This window comes from Gobio gobio (assembly GCF_949357685.1).
Source record: "Gobio gobio genome assembly, contig: scaffold_114, whole genome shotgun sequence".
Lineage (NCBI taxonomy): Eukaryota > Metazoa > Chordata > Actinopteri > Cypriniformes > Gobionidae > Gobio > Gobio gobio.
In genome coordinates this window covers 17,501-30,000 of record NW_027645669.1, presented here as the reverse complement: position 1 = coordinate 30,000, position 12,500 = coordinate 17,501, and the positions used below count along the sequence as shown (strand labels likewise).

Here is a 12,500-nt window from a genome sequence, read left to right as displayed (position 1 = left end):
TTTCACCTAGATATTATCACATAGAGACTCTTTCACCTAGATATTATCACATAGAGACTCTTTCACCTAGATATTATCACATAGAGTCTCTTTCACCTAGATATTATCACATAGAGACTCTTTCACCTAGATATTATCACATAGAGACTCTTTCACCTAGATATATCACATAGAGTCTCTTTCACCTAGATATTATCACATAGAGACTCTTTCACCTAGATATTATCACATAGAGACTCTTTCACCTAGATATTATCACATAGAGACTCTTTCACCTAGATATTATCACATAGAGACTCTTTCACCTAGATATTATCACATAGAGACTCTTTCACCTAGATATTATCACATAGAGACTCTTTCACTAGATATTATCACATAGAGACTCTTTCACCTAGATATTATCACATAGAGACTCTTTCACCTAGATATTATCACATAGAGACTCTTTCACCTAGATATTATCAACCTAGATATTATCACATAGAGACTCTTTCACCTAGATATTATCACATAGAGACTCTTTCACCTAGATATTATCACATAGAGACTCTTTCACCTAGATATTATCACATAGAGACTCTTACACCTAGATATTATCACATAGAGACTCTTTCACCTAGATATTATCACATAGAGACTCTTTCACCTAGATATTATCACATAGAGACTCTTACACCTAGATATTATCACATAGAGACTCTTTCACCTAGATATTATCACATAGAGACTCTTTCACCTAGATATTATCACATAGAGTCTCTTTCACCTAGATATTATCACATAGAGACTCTTTCACCTAGATATTATCACATAGAGACTCTTTCACCTAGATATTATCACATAGAGACTCTTTCACCTAGATATTATCACATAGAGACTCTTTCACCTAGATATTATCACATAGAGGCTCTTTCACCTAGATATTATCACATAGAGACTCTTTCACCTAGATATTATCACATAGAGACTCTTTCACCTAGATATTATCACATAGAGTCTCTTTCACCTAGATATTATCACATAGAGACTCTTACACCTAGATATTATCACATAGAGACTCTTTCACCTAGATATTATCACATAGAGACTCTTTCACCTAGATATTATCACATAGAGACTCTTTCACCTAGATATTATCACATAGAGACTCTTTCACCTAGATATTATCACATAGAGACTCTTACACCTAGATATTATCACATAGAGACTCTTTCACCTAGATATTATCATATAGAGACTCTTTCACCTAGATATTATCATATAGAGACTCTTTCACCTAGATATTATCACATAGAGACTCTTTCACCTAGATATTATCACATAGAGACTCTTTCACCTAGATATTATCACATAGAGACTCTTACACCTAGATATTATCACATAGAGACTCTTTCACCTAGATATTATCATATAGAGACTCTTTCACCTAGATATTATCATATAGAGACTCTTACACCTAGATATTATCACATAGAGTCTCTTTCACCTAGATATTATCACATAGAGACTATTTCATCTAGATATTATCACATAGAGACTCTTTCACCTAGATATTATCACATAGAGTCTCTTTCACCTAGATATTATCACATAGAGTCTCTTTCACCTAGATATTATCACATAGAGTCTCTTTCACCTAGATATTATCACATAGGGACTCTTTCACCTAGATATTATCACATAGAGTCTCTTTCACCTAGATATTATCACATAGAGTCTCTTTCACCTAGATATTATCACATAGAGACTCTTTCACCTAGATATTATCACATAGAGTCTCTTTCACCTAGATATTATCACATAGAGTCTCTTTCACCTAGATATTATCACATAGAGACTCTTTCACCTAGATATTATCACATAGAGACTCTTTCACCTAGATATTATCACATAGAGACTCTTTCACCTAGATATTATCACATAGAGACTCTTTCACCTAGATATTATCACATAGAGACACTTTCACCTAGATATTATCACATAGAGACTCTTTCACCTAGATATTATCACATAGAGACTCTTTCACCTAGATATTATCATATAGAGACTCTTTCACCTAGATATTATCACATAGACGACTCTTTCACCTAGATATTATCACATAGAGACTCTTTCACCTAGATATTATCACATAGAGACTCTTTCACCTAGATATTATCACATAGAGACTCTTTCACCTAGATATTATCACATAGAGACTCTTTCACCTAGATATTATCACATAGAGACTCTTTCACCTAGATATTATCACATAGAGACTCTTTCACCTAGATATTATCACATAGAGACTCTTTCACCTAGATATTATCACATAGAGACTCTTTCACCTAGATATTATCACATAGAGACTCTTTCACCTAGATATTATCACATAGAGTCTCTTTCACCTAGATATTATCACATAGAGACTCTTACACCTAGATATTATCACATAGAGACTCTTTCACCTAGATATTATCACATAGAGACTCTTACACCTAGATATTATCACATAGAGACTCTTTCACCTAGATATTATCACATAGAGACTCTTTCACCTAGATATTATCACATAGAGACTCTTTCATCTAGATATTATCACATAGAGACTCTTTCACCTAGATATTATCACATAGAGTCTCTTTCACCTAGATATTATCACATAGAGACTCTTACACCTAGATATTATCACATAGAGACTCTTTCACCTAGATATTATCACATAGAGACTCTTTCACCTAGATATTATCACATAGAGACTCTTTCACCTAGATATTATCACATAGAGACTCTTTCACCTAGATATTATCACATAGAGACTCTTTCACCTAGATATTATCACATAGAGACTCTTTCACCTAGATATTATCACATAGAGACTCTTTCACCTAGATATTATCACATAGAGACTCTTTCACCTAGATATTATCACATAGAGACTCTTTCACCTAGATATTATCACATAGAGACTCTTTCATCTAGATATTATCACATAGAGACTCTTTCACCTAGATATTATCACATAGAGACTCTTTCACCTAGATATTATCACATAGAGACTCTTTCACCTAGATATTATCACATAGAGACTCTTTCATCTAGATATTATCACATAGAGACTCTTTCACCTAGATATTATCACATAGAGACTCTTTCATCTAGATATTATCACATAGAGACTCTTTCACCTAGATATTATCACATAGAGACTCTTTCACCTAGATATTATCACATAGAGACTCTTTCACCTAGATATTATCACATAGAGACTCTTTCACCTAGATATTATCAAATAGAGACTCTTTCACCTAGATATTATCACATAGAGACTCTTTCACCTAGATATTATCACATAGAGACTCTTTCACCTAGATATTATCACATAGAGACTCTTTCACCTAGATATTATCACATAGAGACTCTTTCACCTAGATATTATCACATAGAGACTCTTTCACCTAGATATTATCACATAGAGTCTCTTTCACCTAGATATTATCACATAGAGACTCTTTCACCTAGATATTATCACATAGAGACTCTTTCACCTAGATATTATCACATAGAGACTCTTTCACCTAGATATTATCACATAGAGACTCTTTCACCTAGATATTATCACATAGAGACTCTTTCACCTAGATATTATCACATAGAGACTCTTTCATCTAGATATTATCACATAGAGACTCTTTCACCTAGATATTATCACATAGAGACTCTTTCACCTAGATATTATCACATAGAGACTCTTTCACCTAGATATTATCAAATAGAGACTCTTTCACCTAGATATTATCACATAGAGACTCTTTCACCTAGATATTATCACATAGAGACTCTTTCACCTAGATATTATCACATAGAGACTCTTTCACCTAGATATTATCACATAGAGACTCTTTCACCTAGATATTATCACATAGAGTCTCTTTCACCTAGATATTATCACATAGAGACTCTTTCACCTAGATATTATCACATAGAGACTCTTTCACCTAGATATTATCACATAGAGACTCTTTCACCTAGATATTATCACATAGAGACTCTTTCACCTAGATATTATCACATAGAGACTCTTTCACCTAGATATTATCATATAGAGACTCTTTCATCTAGATATTATCACATAGAGACTCTTTCACCTAGATATTATCACATAGAGACTCTTTCACCTAGATATTATCACATAGAGACTCTTTCACCTAGATATTATCACAGAGAGACTCTTTCATCTAGATATTATCACATAGAGACTCTTTCACCTAGATATTATCACATAGAGACTCTTACACCTAGATATTATCATATAGAGACTCTTTCACCTAGATATTATCACATAGAGACTCTTTCACCTAGATATTATCATATAGAGTCTCTTTCACCTAGATATTATCACATAGAGACTCTTTCACCTAGATATTATCACATAGAGACTCTTTCACCTAGATATTATCACATAGAGACTCTTTCACCTAGATATTATCACATAGAGACTCTTTCACCTAGATATTATCACATAGAGACTCTTTCATCTAGATATTATCACATAGAGACTCTTTCACCTAGATATTATCACATAGAGACTCTTTCACCTAGATATTATCACATAGAGACTCTTTCACCTAGATATTATCATATAGAGACTCTTTCACCTAGATATTATCACATAGAGACTCTTTCACCTAGATATTATCACATAGAGTCTCTTTCACCTAGATATTATCACATTGAGACTCTTTCACCTAGATATTATCACATAGAGACTCTTTCACCTAGATATTATCACATAGAGACTCTTTCACCTAGATATTATCACATAGAGACTCTTTCACCTAGATATTATCACATAGAGACTCTTTCACCTAGATATTATCACATAGAGTCTCTTTCACCTAGATATTATCACATAGAGACTCTTACACCTAGATATTATCACATAGAGACTCTTTCACCTAGATATTATCACATAGAGACTCTTTCACCTAGATATTATCACATAGAGACTCTTTCACCTAGATATTATCACATAGAGACTCTTTCACCTAGATATTATCACATAGAGACTCTTTCACCTAGATATTATCAAATAGAGACTCTTTCACCTAGATATTATCACATAGAGACTCTTTCACCTAGATATTATCACATAGAGTCTCTTTCACCTAGATATTATCACATAGAGACTCTTACACCTAGATATTATCACATAGAGACTCTTTCACCTAGATATTATCACATAGAGACTCTTTCACCTAGATATTATCACATAGAGACTCTTTCACCTAGATATTATCACATAGAGACTCTTTCACCTAGATATTATCACATAGAGACTCTTTCACCTAGATATTATCACATAGAGACTCTTTCACCTAGATATTATCACATAGAGACTCTTTCACCTAGATATTATCACATAGAGACTCTTTCACCTAGATATTATCATATAGAGACTCTTTCACCTAGATATTATCAAATAGAGACTCTTTCACCTAGATATTATCACATAGAGACTCTTTCACCTAGATATTATCACATAGAGACTCTTTCACCTAGATATTATCACATAGAGACTCTTTCACCTAGATATTATCATATAGAGACTCTTTCACCTAGATATTATCATATAGAGACTCTTTCATCTAGATATTATCACATAGAGACTCTTTCACCTAGATATTATCACATAGAGACTCTTTCACCTAGATATTATCATATAGAGACTCTTTCACCTAGATATTATCACATAGAGACTCTTTCACCTAGATATTATCACATAGAGACTCTTTCACCTAGATATTATCACATAGAGACTCTTTCACCTAGATATTATCACATAGAGACTCTTTCACCTAGATATTATCACATAGAGACTCTTTCACCTAGATATTATCACATTGAGACTCTTTCACCTAGATATTATCACATAGAGACTCTTTCACCTAGATATTATCACATTGAGACTCTTTCACCTAGATATTATCACATAGAGACTCTTTCACCTAGATATTATCACACAGAGACTCTTACACCTAGATATTATCACATAGAGACTCTTTCACCTAGATATTATCACATAGAGACTCTTTCACCTAGATATTATCACATAGAGACTCTTTCACCTAGATATTATCATATAGAGACTCTTTCACCTAGATATTATCAAATAGAGACTCTTTCACCTAGATATTATCACATAGAGACTCTTTCACCTAGATATTATCACATAGAGACTCTTTCACCTAGATATTATCACATAGAGACTCTTTCACCTAGATATTATCATATAGAGACTCTTTCACCTAGATATTATCACATAGAGACTCTTTCACCTAGATATTATCACATAGAGACTCTTTCACCTAGATATTATCACATAGAGACTCTTTCACCTAGATATTATCACAGAGTCTCTTTCACCTAGATATTATCACATAGAGACTCTTTCACCTAGATATTATCACATAGAGACTCTTTCACCTAGATATTATCACATAGAGACTCTTTCACCTAGATATTATCACATAGAGACTCTTTCACCTAGATATTATCACATAGAGACTCTTTCACCTAGATATTATCAAATAGAGACTCTTTCACCTAGATATTATCACATAGAGACTCTTTCACCTAGATATTATCACATAGAGACTCTTTCACCTAGATATTATCATATAGAGTCTCTTTCACCTAGATATTATCAAATAGAGTCTCTTTCACCTAGATATTATCACATAGAGACTCTTTCACCTAGATATTATCAAATAGAGTCTCTTTCACCTAGATATTATCACATAGAGACTCTTTCACCTAGATATTATCACATAGAGACTCTTTCACCTAGATATTATCACATAGAGACTCTTTCATCTAGATATTATCACATAGAGAATCTTTCACCTAGATATTATCAAATAGAGTCTCTTTCACCTAGATATTATCACATAGAGACTCTTTCACCTAGATATTATCACATAGAGACTCTTTCACCTAGATATTATCACATAGAGACTCTTTCACCTAGATATTATCACATAGAGACTCTTTCACCTAGATATTATCACATAGAGACTCTTTCACCTAGATATTATCACATAGAGACTCTTTCACCTAGATATTATCACATAGAGACTCTTTCACCTAGATATTATCATATAGAGACTCTTTCACCTAGATATTATCAAATAGAGACTCTTTCACCTAGATATTATCACATAGAGACTCTTTCACCTAGATATTATCACATAGAGACTCTTTCACCTAGATATTATCATATAGAGACTCTTTCACCTAGATATTATCACATAGAGACTCTTTCACCTAGATATTATCACATAGAGTCTCTTTCATCTAGATATTATCATATAGAGACTCTTTCACCTAGATATTATCACATAGAGACTCTTTCACCTAGATATTATCACATAGAGTCTCTTTCATCTAGATATTATCACATAGAGACTCTTTCATCTAGATATTATCATATAGAGACTCTTTCACCTAGATATTATCACATAGAGACTCTTTCACCTAGATATTATCACATAGAGTCTCTTTCATCTAGATATTATCACATAGAGACTCTTTCACCTAGATATTATCACATAGAGACTCTTTCACCTAGATATTATCACATAGAGACTCTTTCACCTAGATATTATCACATAGAGTCTCTTTCACCTAGATATTATCACATAGAGACTCTTTCACCTAGATATTATCACATAGAGACTCTTTCACCTAGATATTATCACATAGAGACTCTTTCACCTAGATATTATCACATAGAGACTCTTTCACCTAGATATTATCACATAGAGTCTCTTTCACCTAGATATTATCACATAGAGACTCTTTCATCTAGATATTATCACATAGAGACTCTTTCACCTAGATATTATCACATAGAGTCTCTTTCACCTAGATATTATCACATAGAGACTCTTTCACCTAGATATTATCACATAGAGACTCTTTCACCTAGATATTATCACATAGAGACTCTTTCACCTAGATATTATCACATAGAGACTCTTTCACCTAGATATTATCACATAGAGACTCTTTCACCTAGATATTATCACATAGAGTCTCTTTCACCTAGATATTATCACATAGAGACTCTTTCACCTAGATATTATCACATAGAGACTCTTTCACCTAGATATTATCACATAGAGACTCTTTCACCTAGATATTATCACATAGAGACTCTTTCACCTAGATATTATCACATAGAGACTCTTTCACCTAGATATTATCACATAGAGACTCTTTCACCTAGATATTATCACATAGAGACTCTTTCACCTAGATATTATCAAATAGAGACTCTTTCACCTAGATATTATCACATAGAGACTCTTTCACCTAGATATTATCACATAGAGACTCTTTCACCTAGATATTATCACATAGAGACTCTTTCACCTAGATATTATCATATAGAGACTCTTTCACCTAGATATTATCACATAGAGACTCTTTCACCTAGATATTATCACATAGAGTCTCTTTCATCTAGATATTATCATATAGAGACTCTTTCACCTAGATATTATCACATAGAGACTCTTTCACCTAGATATTATCACATAGAGTCTCTTTCACCTAGATATTATCACATAGAGACTCTTTCACCTAGATATTATCACATAGAGACTCTTTCATCTAGATATTATCACATAGAGTCTCTTTCATCTAGATATTATCACATAGAGACTCTTTCACCTAGATATTATCACATAGAGACTCTTTCATCTAGATATTATCACATAGAGTCTCTTTCATCTAGATATTATCACATAGAGTCTCTTTCACCTAGATATTATCACATAGAGTCTCTTTCATCTAGATATTATCACATAGAGACTCTTTCACCTAGATATTATCACATAGAGACTCTTTCATCTAGATATTATCACATAGAGACTCTTTCACCTAGATATTATCACATAGAGACTCTTTCACCTAGATATTATCACATAGAGACTCTTTCATCTAGATATTATCACATAGAGTCTCTTTCATCTAGATATTATCACATAGAGACTCTTTCACCTAGATATTATCACATAGAGACTCTTTCACCTAGATATTATCACATAGAGACTCTTTCATCTAGATATTATCACATAGAGTCTCTTTCATCTAGATATTATCACATAGAGACTCTTTCACCTAGATATTATCATATAGAGACTCTTTCACCTAGATATTATCACATAGAGTCTCTTTCACCTAGATATTATCACATAGAGTCTCTTTCATCTAGATATTATCACATAGAGACTCTTTCACCTAGATATTATCACATAGAGACTCTTTCATCTAGATATTATCACATAGAGACTCTTTCACCTAGATATTATCACATAGAGACTCTTTCACCTAGATATTATCACATAGAGACTCTTTCATCTAGATATTATCATATAGAGTCTCTTTCACCTAGATATTATCACATAGAGTCTCTTTCACCTAGATATTATCACATAGAGACTCTTTCATCTAGATATTATCACATAGAGTCTCTTTCATCTAGATATTATCACATAGAGACTCTTTCACCTAGATATTATCACATAGAGACTCTTTCACCTAGATATTATCACATAGAGACTCTTTCATCTAGATATTATCACATAGAGTCTCTTTCATCTAGATATTATCACATAGAGACTCTTTCACCTAGATATTATCATATAGAGACTCTTTCACCTAGATATTATCACATAGAGTCTCTTTCACCTAGATATTATCACATAGAGTCTCTTTCATCTAGATATTATCACATAGAGACTCTTTCACCTAGATATTATCACATAGAGACTCTTTCATCTAGATATTATCACATAGAGACTCTTTCACCTAGATATTATCACATAGAGACTCTTTCACCTAGATATTATCACATAGAGACTCTTTCATCTAGATATTATCATATAGAGTCTCTTTCACCTAGATATTATCACATAGAGACTCTTTCACCTAGATATTATCACATAGAGACTCTTTCACCTAGATATTATCACATAGAGACTCTTTCACCTAGATATTATCATATAGAGACTCTTTCATCTAGATATTATCACATAGAGACATATAAAAATGTAATTGATGTCCAACAAATAAACAACAGATATAATACAGATGAACAGTTGATAAATCTTTCGATCCCTTTGGCCAAAAGCTCTTATTGTTAGTATGATTACAGATAATAATCTAGATGTGCTGTGTTTGACAGAAACCTGACGGCTACATTACTGTACATTAGTCCACTCTGAAGATTACTGTCATAAACACGAGCCGCGTATGCTGCATTATTTTCCTGCTCTGAGACAATCTGCAGTGTGAAAAGAGTTATATTAATAAAGCTGACTTGACATATTTAAACATAATATTCCAGAAAACGTCAGTAATGCAAAAACCGTTTGCAATGTTACTGTAATAATCAGAAGGGGGAGTGGCTTATTCCCCGGAGCGCGCCTTAAACATACACAATATGACTTTCTGTGTCACTTTTTATATAATCATTTTAGCTATTTATGTCATAATTTCGATTTAGTATGTCATCATTTTGAATTTCTGTGTCATAATGGACTTTTTTTAATAATAATTTTGGCTTTTTATGTCATAATTTTGACTTTCTGTATCATAAATTGACTTTTTATATAATAATTTGGGCTTTTTAAGTCATAATTTGGGTTTAGTATGTCATAATTTCGACTTTCTGTGTCATAAATTGGCTTTTTAAGTCAAAAATTTGACTTTATATAATATTTTTTGCTTTTTAAGTCATAATTTTGGCTTTTTAAGTCATACTTTCGACTTTGTGAGTCATATTTGACTTTTTATATAATAATTTTAGCTTTTTATGTCATAATTTCGACTTAGTATGTCATCATTTCGACTTTCTGTGTCATAATGGACTTTTTATAATAATTTTGGCTTTTTGTGTCATAATTTTGACTTTTTAAGTCCTACTTTCGACTTTCTGTGTCATATTTGACTTTTTATATAATAATTGGGGTATTTAAGTCATAATTTGGGTTTAGTATGTCATAATTTCGACTTTCTGTGTCATAATGGACTTTTTTTTATAATAATTTTGGCTTTTTGTGTCATAATTTTGACTTTCTGTATCATAAATTGACTTTTTATATAATAATTTGGGCTTTTTGTGTCATAGTTTTGACTTTCTGTATCATAAATTGACTTTTTATATAATAATTTGGGCTTTTTAAGTCATAATTTGGGTTTAGTATGTCATAATTTCAACTTTCTGTCATAAATTGGCTTTTTAAGTCATAATTTTGACTTTTTATATAATCATTTTTCGCTTTTTAAGTCATAATTTTGGCTTTTTAAGTCATACTTTCGACTTTGTGTCATATTTAACTTTTTATAGAATAATTTTAGCTTTTTATGTCATAATTTCGAATTAGTATGTCATCATTTCGACTTTCTGTGTCATAATGGACTTTTTTAATAATAATTTTGGCTTTTTGTGTCAATTTTGACTTTCTGTATCATAAATTGACTTTTATATAATAATTTGGGCTTTTTAAGTCATAATTTGGGTTTAGTATGTCATAATTTTGCCTTTCTGTGTCATAAATTGGCTTTTTAAGTCAAAATTTTGACTTTATATAATAATTTTTGCTTTTGAAGTCATAATTTTTGCTTTTTAAGTCATACTTTCGACTTTGTGTCATATTTGACTTTTTATATAATAATTTTGGCTTTTTATGTCATAATTTCGACTTAGAATGTCATAATTTCGACTTTCTGTGTCATAAATTGACTTTTTATATAATAATTTTGGCTTTTTATGTTATAATTTCGACTTAATATGTCATCATTTCGACTTTCTGTGTCATAATTGACTTTTTAAATAATAATTTGGGCTTTTTAAGTCATAATTTTGAGTTAGTAATCATAATAATGATTTGTATAGTGTTGTGTCTTTCGCGGCTCCGACCCTTCCATATTCACAGTAGATGAACATAATCATAAGCACATAACGGCCTCACCGGAGCGCGGGAGATGAGCAGCCGTTTCCGGTGACACGCGCAGATGAGCGCGGCGGCGATCAGCGCGAGACTCGCACCGGACACCGCGGCGCCCGTTACCGGAGCCCACGACCCGTCCCGGGGCTCCGACAGCTCCAGCTGCACATTCTCCGAGCACACGGCAGACGAGGCGTTAAAGCGCATCTCCAACGCCGTTAACGGAACACAACAACTTCTACAACTGCGCTGTTACTTTTGAATGGCAGAGCTTGTGGCCAATCGGAGCGCTGCAATGCCCGAGGAATGCTGTTCATTAAGCCAATCAGAGACGCGAGGGGGCGGGGCTTCCCGCAGTTTTGGAAAAGTTTGGGAAAAGTCGTGTGTGCTGAACGGAAATGGAAAACTGCGCTTTCCGCCTCGTCCAGTCAGGAGATGTTTAGTTGTTTACTGTGTTAAATGAGCGGGTCGCTGGTGATATGAGAGGTGTATTAGTGAGTT

General features: G+C 32.7%; 1 protein-coding gene across 1 annotated transcript in view; it reads right to left on the bottom strand.

The window, feature by feature from the left end:
• The window catches only part of LOC307122432 (evC complex member EVC-like), a 41,367-nt gene extending 29,144 nt beyond the window's left edge, over nt 1-12,223 (bottom strand). The window contains exon 1 of the mRNA XM_079846417.1: nt 12,024-12,223. Coding sequence (XP_079702543.1) covers nt 12,024-12,206 — 183 coding nt within the window. The 5' untranslated portion in view covers nt 12,207-12,223. The remainder of the gene's footprint in view (nt 1-12,023) is intronic.
• Between the last annotated feature and the right edge of the window lie 277 nt (nt 12,224-12,500).